This window comes from Suricata suricatta, chromosome 8 (assembly GCF_006229205.1).
Source record: "Suricata suricatta isolate VVHF042 chromosome 8, meerkat_22Aug2017_6uvM2_HiC, whole genome shotgun sequence".
Classification (NCBI taxonomy): domain Eukaryota; kingdom Metazoa; phylum Chordata; class Mammalia; order Carnivora; family Herpestidae; genus Suricata; species Suricata suricatta.
Genome location: NC_043707.1, coordinates 120,545,891 through 120,558,708, shown reverse-complemented (window position 1 = coordinate 120,558,708; position 12,818 = coordinate 120,545,891). Strand labels below are relative to the sequence as shown.

The window sequence follows — 12,818 nt, the reverse complement described above, 5'->3', positions numbered from 1 at the left end:
AAAAATATAAGGACTTAGAGATATGACATTAAAAGTTATTGATACTTAGCCTTTTTAAAGTATTTTTATATCCACTGAGTATGGCTTCCCTAACTATCCTATAGAGTTAATATCTTCCACATTTTACAAATGATGAAACTTTATGCCTCTGTTTCTAGCTGCCAGTTTCCACACTTATACCTACTTTTCCACAGACGGTACAGATTGCCAGGGCTAGGAATACTGAAGACATAAATCATTTGGCTCTGCAGTATTAGTATTGGATTAAAACCAAATGCAAGTGGCAAAATAACACATGGTGAAAGCATGGGCTATGTTTCTATGATGCCAGGCAGAGTTGAATTAATTCTTTGAGAGGAGGTGTGAATACACATGTATAATGATAGTTTAACACAACTGTGAGCAAAATATTTTGTCACATTCCCCTGTGTTGTTGGATTTGGTCTGCCATCTGCCATTCTTGCATTGAATAGTTTAGAGCACCCATGAGTAGCAAGGACTTGAAAGAGGCCACAGAATTGTCATTGGAAGATAGATGATTCTTATGTTTCTACTGTTTTTCCTATGTATCATCTGAGGAATGATTTATTTCGCTGGAGATCATTACAGGGTAACAAGCATTTTTTTTCTTGGTGTTGTATGTGTAAGGTAGTTGTGAATTCCAATTTTCTATCTTTTCTGATTCATGGGATGCCTTTGTATATACTGCCTATAAATCTAAACTTATCAAGGTAAATTCAGTATATTCAGTTTAGGAAGGTAGAAGAAAGTGTACGATAAAAACCGTAAGAATTTCTGGGGCGCTTTGGTGGCTCAGTCAGTTAAGTGTTTGACTCTGGTTCAGGTCATGATCTCACGGTTCATGAGTTTGAGCCTCACATCAGGCTCTCTGCTGTCAGCACAGAACCTGCTTCAGATCCCCTAGCTCCCTCTCTCTTTCTGCCCCTCCCCTGCTTGTGTGTGTGCGCGCGCATGTGCACATTCTGTCTTAAGGGTGAATAAACATTAAAAAAGTTTTTAATTATAATGATAACCCTTATAATTCCACGCAAAATAATTAAAATTTAAAAGTCTCAGTATATGAAAGGATAATGATCTGTTATCAGAAATATTAAATCATGTGGAAACACTTCATTCCTAGACACTGCCGGACGAGTGAGGTTTACTACAAAGTATGTATAGCTTTTCTTTTAGTCCCTGAAAGAATGAAGATTAAAAAAAATCATAAAAAGAGTATGAGTAGTTGTTTTGAATTAAGCAATCAGAAACTTAGATAGTAATAGTCCAAACTAAAACAACTATTAACTCTGAAAAGCTCAAGCGTTTGTCATAAGCCTGTACTGCATATGTCTCTAAAAGAGTCTATATACAGCCTTTTCCCTAAGTCAAGGTTCTTACTCTCAGCAGCTTTGGCCTGTATACACTAGATGCCAGTATCCCCTCTTACTTCTCTCCCCAGTTGTGACAATCAAAAATGTTTCCAGACGTTCCCAAATATTCTCTGGCGGGCAGTATCACCCCCAGGTTGAGAACCACTGCCCAAGAGAATATTAGAGAAGAGGAACTATAAGACAGGTTGATAAGATTCTGAGAGACATAGGATAGAACTCAAAAGATTGATTTTTTTTTTTAAGGACTAAAGGCCAAAGGTTTTGAATTCATATTATTTTAATCAAATAACTTATTAAAAATGAAAGTGTCTGGTTCAAAGATTTGCCCTTAAACAAGCATCAGAAAGTATGCATGTCTTACCAGAAGATCAATTTATCAAGTTATTTTGTATTCTGCATTCTGTATTTGTATTCGTATCCTGCATTCCAAGTAGGATTTACAGAAGAAACCAGACTTGATTCTTCTTTCTTAGAATATATATTTTAGGTTTCTAAAACCACCTATAAATAAATGGATCTTTTTTAAAAGACATTTTTTAAAATGTTTATTTATTTTTGAGATATAGGGAGACAGAGCATGAGTGGGGGAGGAGCAGAGAGAAAGACACACACAGAATCTGAAGCCAGTTCCAGGCTCAGAGCTGTCAGCCCAGAGCCCAACGCAAGGCTTGAACTTTGAGATCATGACCTGAGCTGACGTTGGACACTTAACTGACTCAGTTACCCAAGCACCCCTAAATAAATGGATCTTTATTTCAAAAAGTCTTCATGAAAGAAAGAAGACTTAATTAACCCTCAGTTTAACAAGGTTAAACAATCTTGCTAACTTTTTAATAAAAAGAGTTTTTAATATTCTTATTTTCATACCCCCTTATGGATCATAATAGCACAGTTCAGCTTTTCTGTTTTAGCTTTTTAATTGCCATCAGCTACCCAACAGAACACTGATGATTTATTTTTTACCTTCTGTACGAGAGCCCGGTGGACACTGTGTCCTCGATTCACAATTATTTTACCTGGTGACTTTGAAGTAGGACCGTGACTCTTGCCTTCACTCAGTCCTTCCTGTTTCGTTTCTCACACGGCAGCGGCTGTTGACTCCGACCGAAGTGCTCGGCCCACCTCTGCACCAGCCATTGCCCAGAGCCAGGGCACTGAAGGCAGTGTGTCAGATGCACCTGTCAAGAAAACTGTGGCGTCTAAAACACAGAAGGAAACAGTGAAGTTTGAAGTGAAAGAGGAAGATGTGCCGCCAGAGCAAGCTGAACCAGAGCCCACAGAAGTGTGGAAGGTATGTCGTGAGTCCACACCCCTGGCTTGTTCACTTCCTGATTCAGACCGGTTAACTCCTGGACCGGGAAGGTTTTCAAAGCATCGGTTCTTGTACAATTCTAACAAGATGTTTTCTTCTTTACTCTTTCTGAAAGAAAGCCTTCCCCATGAACCTGTAAAATATTTTCATAGAATTATATCATGAAGACTAAGCCATCCAAGAAGTTTTCAGGTGACCTACCTACACCTAACTTACATCTAAAAATAAAAAAGATGCATCTAGAAAGCACACCAGCACTGTGATCATCTGCTTTTAAAAATAATTTTTTACTCATCCAGAAAGAATCTCCACATTCTTTTTTAAGAGTCAGCACGGCTGGAACAAATTGAGGGTTGCTGGAGGGGTTAGGAGGGTGGGCTAAATGGGTGAGGGGCATTAGGGAGGGCATGCATTGGGATGAATGCTGGGTGTTACACATCGGGGAGGAATCTCGGGAATCTACTCCTGAAATCATTATTGCACTGACTAAATTGTATGTAAATTAAAAAAAAAAGAGTAGGCTCTGTTAATAGGATTAAAATATAACTTGATTCCTAAGAGGAATATGTGTGCAACATACCCAGAGAATAGCCTCGTATTACCAAAGCATATCTATGTGGTTGTTCAGATCAAATTGCTTATAAAAAGGTGAAGATCCTTTCATGGGAGAGGTTATGCCACTCAACTGCTTACAGTTCTGAGTTGATTGTACTCATGGTCACTGATCTGGCTTAAAAATCACCAGTTAGCAGATTTCCTGGGACTAACAGTGAATGGACCTATCTTTTATGTGTTGATAAACTTTTTAAACACATTTAAGCAGTAATGGAGTTGAGGTGTTTAGATTTATTGACATAAATACAAGTGCCACTATTGACAAGAGGAAATAATAGAGGTAGTTTTTATAAGAAAAATTACATTTTCATATGTCTATTAAGAAATTTAAGCACTTACCTTAGTAAGTGCTCTCACCTTGGCAGATGGATTAATCCTGTTCTTTTGGAGCCAGTTCAATATCTAGTTTATCTGTAGAGCATTGGACAATCTGGCTCTGTTTTGACTGTGTTAAAAAAACAAACAAACAACTGTTCAACATAACATGCCAATTTTACAGTCCTCTGAGACTAACTTGAGTCCAGAGAGAGAAAAAAATGGAGTGAATGGTGGATATTTGCATTTTTTTACCTAGCCAAATGTGCATGACATTGGCCATCAGGTTTAGTATCAACAGTGCCTTTTTTTTTTAACTTTTTTTTTTAATGTTTTATTTATTTTTGATACAGAGAGAGACAGAGCATGAGAGGGGGAGGGGCAGAGAGAGAAGGAAACACAGAACCGGAAGCAGGCTCCAGGCTCTGAGCTAGCTGTCAGCACAGAGCCTGACGCGGGGCTTGAACCCACGAACGTGAGATCTGACCTGAGCCGAAGCCGGAGGCTTAACCGACTGAGCCACCCAGGCGCCCCTCAACAGTGCCTTTTTAACATTAAACTACTTTAGTTTTTTTTTTTAAAGTCTATTTATTTATTTTGAGAGAGAGACAGAGAGAGAGCACAAGTAGAGGAGGAACAGAGAGAGAGGGAGAGGGAAAGGGAGAGAGAGAGAGAGCGAGAATCCAAAGCAGGCTTCATACTGTCAGGGGACCTGATGTGGGATTTGAACTCATGAACTGTTAGATCATGACCTGAGCGAAACCAAGAATTAGACACTTAACCAGCTGAGTCATCCAGGTCCCCCTAGACTACCTCAGTGTTTTTTTTTAAAATGTTTTTATTTATTTATGAGAGAGAGAGATAGCGTGTGAGCAGGGGAGGGGCAGAGAGAGAGGGAGACACAGAATTGGAAGCAGGCTCCAGGCTCTGAGCTGTCAGCACAGAGCCCGACACGGGGCTTGAACTCACAAGCCTTTGAGTTGTGAGATCATGACCTGAGCTGAAGTTGGCCGGCCACCCAACCAACTGAGCCACCCAGGTGCCCCTAGACTCCCTCCGTTTTTACTGTTAGGATATCTCATCTGGCACTTTTGACTATCCTTCCATTTCTTATACTAACTGGGACGTGTTCAATTACTGGAGTTGGCAAAGGAATCCTTTTGAGTGGTTAAGATTCCTTTGGTGTTCTGCTAACTTCCTTGTTCTTTAGCCTATTAAGTTAGACACATGTATCTTCAAGGATAGGTTGCCTTTACTCTTGGGACCTTGGCAGAGTGGCGACATCACTTCCTAGTAAATGCTTCCCATTTAAGTGCCACGAGGTGGTTTTCTTGCCAATTAATTCTGTTTTGAGATACTTGTGTGGAGATCAGACTGAAAACCACCTTTAATAAACTTTTGTTACTGTAATAGCAGTGACAGAATTAAGGGTGACTATAGTTCTGGAATTTACCTGAAGCTGTAGTTATCATATAGAGCAATAGTAGTAATAAAATAAACTTGTAACTCTATAAATTTCATTATCTAACATGAATTTGGTGCCAGATGGAGGCATCTTGAGTCATTTGACAAGACCCATTGGTATGGAATAGTATCTCTCCTCATGTACACTTTTATCTCACTTAATATTCTCCCAAGGGGCATAACTTGCTTCTTGGCCTTTACTCTTAGACTGAAGTAGAGGTTCTCAGTTTCTTGCTGTGGATTGCTAAGGACCCAAAGCAAAAAAATCATTATTCATTGAAACAGGTAATTTAAGTCTTACAAAATAATTTTAAATTACCATTTTGGGGGCGCCTGGGTGGCTCAGTTGGTTAAGCGTCCAGCTTCAGCTCAGGTCATGATCTCATGGTTCGTGGGTTCAAGCCCCGTGTTGGGCTCTGTGCTGACAGCTCAGAGCCTGGAGCCTGCTTCAGAGTCTGTGTCTTTCTCTCTCTCTCTGGCTCTCCACTGCTCGCGCTCTCTCTCTCTGTCTCAAAAATAAAAAAACTTAAAAAAATTACCATTTGCTAAACATTTACAAGTCTATGGAGATATTATCTACACTTTATCAATAAAGAACAAACTCAGAGAGGTGAAATAATAACTTGCTAAGGACTACACAGCAAATAATGATGGGCTTCATAGTAGAAATGCCCCGAAGTGTCAGTTGTCCTGGTAGTTAAAAGTACTATAACTGGATGTGCTTTTGGTTTGACAATGTCACAAAGTTTGGTATTCTGTGGTCTACATTCTGTCCTAGGGAAAATAGCACAATGACCTTGTACTTCAAGGTAATGCTGCCAAGGGTGATCAAAAAGAATGTGTCAAAACCACAGATTGGTGAGGTTCTGTAAAGAAGTTAATGATACAAAGTGATTGATTTGACCCTTCATAAAAAGTTTTCTAATTCTGAAGTATCTACTGCTCTAGGCATTGGCCACTCTAAATACTAACTCTTAATGGTCTGGGTTTTTTAAATTTATACTTACTCTACGTGGGGTATATAAAATGACTATTACTAAAGGTATTTCAAAGGTAGACAGGCGGACTTAGTTATTCTCTTCCTATTACTAAGGATGAATCTTGTTCATCCACCAAACACATGGGCTCCGGCTCCCTAGCGAGATCACACGGTGCTGAGTGTTACAGCTGAGCCCTCGTGTGCTTATTTATAAATCAGCCTTGGAAGTGATTGCATGCATCAGTAACAGTTTGGATTGAGTTTATTTTGATGTTTTGTTGTCTAATAAACTCAAGGGTGAAACTGCCTCCTTAAATATATTGATCAACTAATAATTTTTTTTTGTATTTACCTGCTTTGCGTCATATGTGGTTTATTATATGTGCGCTTTAACTGTAAAGATTTTTTTGTTTCTGTCATGTATGTCATACCTTGATATCTTCGTTTGTAAATTTGTTTTTAAGTGTTCAAATAGTTATGCATCATAGAACAAAGCAAAACAAAAACACATGCCTTATTTAAACCCCAATTATTCTTCGTATAAATATTTTTTATAAATAAGTGTAAAAATGTTTTCTTCATCAACAGAATAATTATCTTAATGTTATTTTATGATCCTTTGGCTGTCCAGATTACTTCTTCAGCCTTGAAAATATGATGGCAAGCAGATTAGTGTTGACAGTAATGTCCTTCCCTGTAAAACCCCCGTAAGACTGCGTCATGTTGATTACATATCAGCATATTTCACAAGCAGCTTAAAGATGCGGCTTATTTGTAAATAATGCGATTCATAGAAACCTACTAACCTAAAACGTTTTTACCACTTTATTTCTTAAATGTAGGTGGAAAAACCCCACATCGAGGTCACAGTACCTACCTCAAATGGTGACCGAACACAGGTTTGTGCCAGTAGGCCACTTGTACCTTTTCTCCTCCCTCCTCAATTTTTTCTTCCCCCCAACTCCCTTTCCTAAAAAAATATTATAACATAAAGGTTCGAACAAATTTCAGTGAGCCAATATTTCATCATTTTTCTTTTTTTTTTTTTTAAATAATGGCAAAACAGAAGCTTGCAGAAAAAACTGAAGATCTGATAAGAATGAGGAAGGTCAGCCATTTTTCACTTCCACAAAACTACATTACCATTACCCATGCTGCCTTCTCCAGTGCATTAAAAAGACAGTGATCCATTCTTTTCATTGATTTCTCTTAATCAGAAGTTACAAACAAATAGTAGATCTATGTGTGTATATGTATTTGCATATACTCACCTACATATGTATATCGAAGAAATTATTATCCTATACTATTTGTTGAGTTTTTTCATGAAAATAAACCTTCTAGTAGGAAACTATCTTTTTAAACACAATGAAATAATTATTTCAAGACCAAAATAATTATTGAAAACCAAACCTGTCCTTTAAACTTTATAAGAAAGATTTCACAGTGGCACCATATTTGGAGTCACTGACAATATTTGATGCATATTTACCATGGGAATCACCACAGCAGCACCTCCGGGAATTATTAGCTGTGTGTTTTGCTGCTCTGTGTCCGTTCTTCCCAACTATAGAGTGGGATCTGTCTGTTTGTACAGAATGGAATATTGACTAATCATGTATAAAGTGCCCTTAGAACTTTCTTATAAAAGGTATTAGAGGAACACATACTGTGGTATTACTAAGTATGAAATATGTCTAAAAAAGGTAAATCATGTTTTAAAGCATTTTTCTGTGCCATGAAACTTCAAAGCTCCTTAAAGTCATATATTTTAAGATAACCCTCAAACAGCTCAATTTCAAAGATGGACATAAACAGCTTATTATGTAAGAAGCCAATGAAGCCAGGAGCACTGTCTATTTAAATACCATCATCATATTCTCCCATCATCCATGGGCAGGATCATCCATTTTCTAGTGGTAATGCGTTCTGTGTGCGTCCTTGTAGTTTTGTGACCATTTCATGTTGGCATATGCTGCGCTGTGGACATTTAATTTAAAATATTTTTTTGGTTTGCCAATTTGCAGTTTTTTCCCGTAAGAACAACATTTTAATTTTTTATGCTTTTCTGTTTTTCCCTCTTTCATTTTCACAGAAAAAGAGAGAGAGACTAGATGGTGAAAACATTTATATCAGACATAGCAATTTAATGTTGGAGGTTTGTATGAACTTGAAGCTTATTTCAGTTGGTTGCCTGTAGCCTTCTGCATTCTTCACTGATTTTCTTTCTCCATGCTGTGTTTGGTTTTGCATGCCATTGCATGAAAGAATTTTAGGTTTAAATGCTTTTGCATGTTGGTAAACATGACGATATGCAACCATCTCTCCTTCTGACTCTTTTTAGTTTCCATCTGTCACACTTCTCTAAAAAATATATGATTGGGACTCTCTCTGCCTCTTGTGGTTCCATTATTTTACCCATTTGTAGAAAATTCTACATCGCTGTTAAAAGTTCCTTGAATTTTCTAAGAGTATAAACTCCCATATGTTCCAAGCATCAAATTTTTACAATTGTTTTCATCTTCTGAACTCTGAGAGAGTGTGGAAAAGTAGGAGAAATGACCACAAGTCAAAATGGACTTAAAATATTAGAGATAGCAGAAAATGACAGGACATTCAGGGCAGGAAAAAGATATAGGAAGGAGGGTATTTAATAAGTAGTTAGTATAAGATAGTTTAATTATAAAAACAGGTCTGTCAGCATAAGATTATTATTTTAAAGATAAGAAAATTAAGACTTAGAGAAATTAATTTGCCTGTGGCCACAAAGCTAATAAATTGGTAAAGCTAGGATTTGAGTTGAGGGTCTATCTCTGTTAAACTATGCTTTTTCCATTCGGAGATAGCAACATACTGTCTGAATTGTAAGGCCATTTTCTCATTACATTCAACAGTGGTGAGATTTTTTACCAGACTTTTATTAGTAAAATTACCTAGTTTGGGCCTCCACATTGGATAGGGAAATATAAAACTAATGAGAAGATCAGTGGAACTCCGAGGAAAATGAGGAACATGGAATTATAATGTGTAGAAAAAACTGAGGCTACATTAGTTTACACACTGCAGAGACTCTTCTAGTTGACCAGATTATCTTACAATTTTGCTCGAGACAGAACCAAAAGAAATTACTATAACTCTGATATTAGGGATTTAGTTTAAATTTGAAGGAAATATAAATATATTGGAAGATGATAAGGGAAGTTGGTCCCTGCCTTCAGGAAGCTTAACAATGTGTGGAAGAAGGGAGGAGAGAAACAATAAATAAGTAAACAAATAGAGATAGAATGATTTCAAGTTGTCATAGAAGCTGTGAAGGAAATAAACTGTATGCTGTGCGAAGAAAGGAGATCTACTCTGAATATGATGGACAGGGAGTTCTCTCTGAAGAGAAAACATATTTGCTGAGACCTGAAAGATGAGCATACACGAAATGTGGTAAATATTGTTAAGCTGGAAATTTAAAGAAACTTTTTTAGAGAGATCACTGGTTTAATATAATGGCCTCTAATAGTTACTAAACCTTGTCTTATTTTTTGTCAGCACATGTATTTTTGAGTGCTAACTGTGTATGTATAAGATACTTTAATATAAATAATAAAAATTACGACCAGCCTTCAGTAATCGTGTACTGTGTGATGGGTACAATACCAAATGCTTTACATACATTTACCTCACAAAACATGAGATTTTTAAAGGCTGGACTCTAGGATATTTGGCAACTAGATCTCTTTGCTTTAGCCCATAACTGAGATTAGGAACATTACAGATGTCACTTGATGTCCTTGCACTTGGCAAGGTAACATCCCCCACTCCCAAACATTACTTTTTCTTCACGAGTCCATCTTTAATGCTTCTTGTTGACTGGAACCTGCAGTACCAATCATATATTTGTCATTTGTTCAACGAGGTGTGTTATGGCTTCTGAGACTCACAGAATCCCTGTCTGTGGTGTGTTTTTTCCCCCAGCATTTCACTGACAGCCACAAGAGGGGATTTCTTAATAAGTGTGTGTTTGAAAATTAAAACTACTAACTACTTTTTGCAAACATTTTATATTTAATGGTTTGGTTTGGCTGCTGCTAAAATTATAAGATGATAAGCATCAAAAAGGGTCTAGCCTAAAAACAGCCCAAATAATTTGGCTAACCATTATTCTCTAGTTATGGTAAAAAGTTTTTTTGTCCCCATCCCCACCCCCAAGAAGGAAGTTCTCCCAAGTTATCTGTCACTCTAGCCAAGGTGTTTTTTTTTTTTTTTTAAAGCCTCTCTCCTCCCCCTACTCCTACCCCACCCCCACTAATGCTTTGTTCTGGCCAAATAAGGTCGAGTTCATTTTTAGATCTACCGCCTCCTTCATCTCCCAGAGAGAACCTGTAGCAAGTGTCTGTGACAAATTCTATTTGGAACAGGTCCCTTTGAGATCTTAATTTTACTCTGTGCCCCCACAGGTTTCTAACAGAGCTAGCTAAGAAGGATGGGGAAAGCTCCTTCAGAAGCTGCTGGTTTTATTCAAACAGTTATTTTCTCAGGTTCCAAGCCAACCCAAAGCTAGGCAAGAACAACAAATCCTCACTCTCGTATGAAGAGGCTAACCTAGAGAGTTATAGTTTTTCCCTAGCATCTCTTGCTCATTTTTGTGTTGCTCCATTCATACTTGTAACTCTCCCAAATGTGTTGAATTGTTCTTCAACGAAGCAGATTTAACTTCCAATTAGGAGCTGGGTCACAGGGCCTTACATGCCTTGTGGGTCTCAGTTGCTCAGCCTACTACTGAGTCTTTGACCAAGCTTGTTCATGCTTTAATTTAGCTGGTAAACATGCTTTTCTTGCTTTCAGCTAGAATAAAAGTGGACACTGTTTCCCCATGGCAAAGCCCATACTCATGGGCTGTATTCACATTTCATCCCAACAAGCAACAGGAACTTTTATGGGGAAGCTACAGGATTGCCCTTTAGGGTTACTTTTCTCTTTGATCTCAAAGCAAATATGGATGGTTTAGTCTTGCAAAAATAAGAGTTCCAAGGGTTTTTTTTTCCCAATAAAGGAATGACTAGTCCCCAAATTCACACACTATATTAAAGGATATATTTAATATTATGCTTTTCTTGGATACAGAGCTCCTGTGATATATAATAAACACAGAATTTTTAGCAGTCTTCAAGTGACAGACTCCCACATATTTTGATCTCAAGCATAGATCTTCTGAGTTTTTTTGGAGAAGTATGTTGGACAAAAAACATTTGAGTTTTTGTCTTCAAATTGTATTTCCCCTTTTTTTTCTTGCCAAGTCTACCTTTGGAAAATTTTATATGCCTCCTGTTACATAAACCTGAATACTATTTCTAGCTTTATTAACCTTAGTTTTGATCTTTTGTCTCTGGAATATCCCATTTAAGAGCTTGAACCTAGTTTCCAGTATTCAAATCTGTTGGAACAGTTGAGATATTTTAAATTGTCAAGGAGATTAGTATAAAGTATTTGATGAATTCTTGTTAAATCACTTCCAATCCATTGAAAGTTACTGGAAGAAGGTCCCTACTTTGAATTATACTAAGGGATGAAGTAAAGCTCTCAGAAGCTGGAAGGCAGAAGGCTTTTAGTTTGCGTGAGTAGTATTGGTAAAGGAAAAAAAGCCATTATATTACACACCCAAGTGATTTTTCAGAGGCAGTAACAATTTGCTCTCGAGGTTTGAGCCAGGAGTTCTAGTAATAAATTCTTACAACGAGAAAGGGCTGTTCTTGTTTATGAAGACTGGCAATAGCCACCTAGTCAAAGGGAAGCAAAAGTATCTCCAGGTAGAAACAGAGGGATGCTGTATGGTTGCAACTTACCAAAGCAAAGCAGCCCATCGTGGCAGTTGCATCATTTATTATGGCCTTTGTTTAACAGTTGCTCCTTATGTATTGCTATCTCCATCCTGACTGAGCTGAGCCTCAGTCAGTTCCTATCTAGCTGAGGCTAATTGAGCTGTGAGATTACCTTCTTGGGATGAGGAGTGGGAGATCTAACACTGTGTCATCATGGGAAGAAAAGTTGTAAAATGAAGGATGAGGTCCATGGAGTACATAACTGCTAAAAGCTGTGGGGTTATGATGCTTTACTGCTTCCAAGAAAAGCACCTCATTAAAAAGGAAAAAAAAAAAAAGGCAAGCCAATATACCATGCTGCATACTTAAAATTTGAATGCAACTTATGGATCAGTAACCTCTGCCCTGGATGTGGTGTGTTTTCTGCCAATGCCCGTAGTCTGATGGGCTTCCTCTGATGTATTCTTTGCTCTTGCGTATTTATCGTTTTCGCATCTTTGTCCTTTCAACTGTAGGATTTAGACAAAAGTCAAGAAGAGATAAAAAAACATCATGCTAGCATCAGCGAGCTGAAAAAGAACTTTATGGAATCTGTACCAGAACCACGGCCTAGTGAATGGGATAAGCGCTTATCCACTCACTCCCCGTTCCGAACACTTACCATCAACGGACAGCTTCCCACAGGAGAAGGAGTGAGTACTTAGTCCACGTGACCACTTGTGAGAATGAATGAAATAAATGGTTTTGTATATTAATGTTCTGTATCCGAAAGTAAGCTTAGAGCTGAAATTTAGTTTTGGTTCCTCACCAGTTCATTGCAGCTTTAAGGCATTCATAATCAAACATTTGTCTATTAAGTCCTGTAGGCTATCCAGTCGATTTATAGGAGCCATTTAGAACTACCATTAGATGATCAGGCCCTTGAGAACTCC

General features: G+C 37.8%; 1 protein-coding gene across 6 annotated transcripts in view; it reads left to right on the top strand.

Moving 5' to 3' along the window:
• The window catches only part of EPB41 (erythrocyte membrane protein band 4.1), a 190,661-nt gene that overhangs the window by 142,483 nt on the left and 35,360 nt on the right, over window positions 1-12,818 (top strand). For 3 of the 6 annotated variants that reach the window (XM_029946492.1, XM_029946489.1, XM_029946493.1), the window contains exons 12-14: window positions 2,480-2,682; window positions 8,172-8,234; window positions 12,402-12,578. In XM_029946492.1, coding sequence (XP_029802352.1) covers window positions 2,480-2,682; window positions 8,172-8,234; window positions 12,402-12,578 — 443 coding nt within the window. Of the gene's footprint in view, window positions 1-2,479; window positions 2,683-6,918; window positions 6,976-7,142; window positions 7,185-8,171; window positions 8,235-12,401; window positions 12,579-12,818 lie in introns of all 6 variants that reach the window. The other 3 variants (XM_029946491.1, XM_029946494.1, XM_029946495.1) reach the window with 2 other exon arrangements.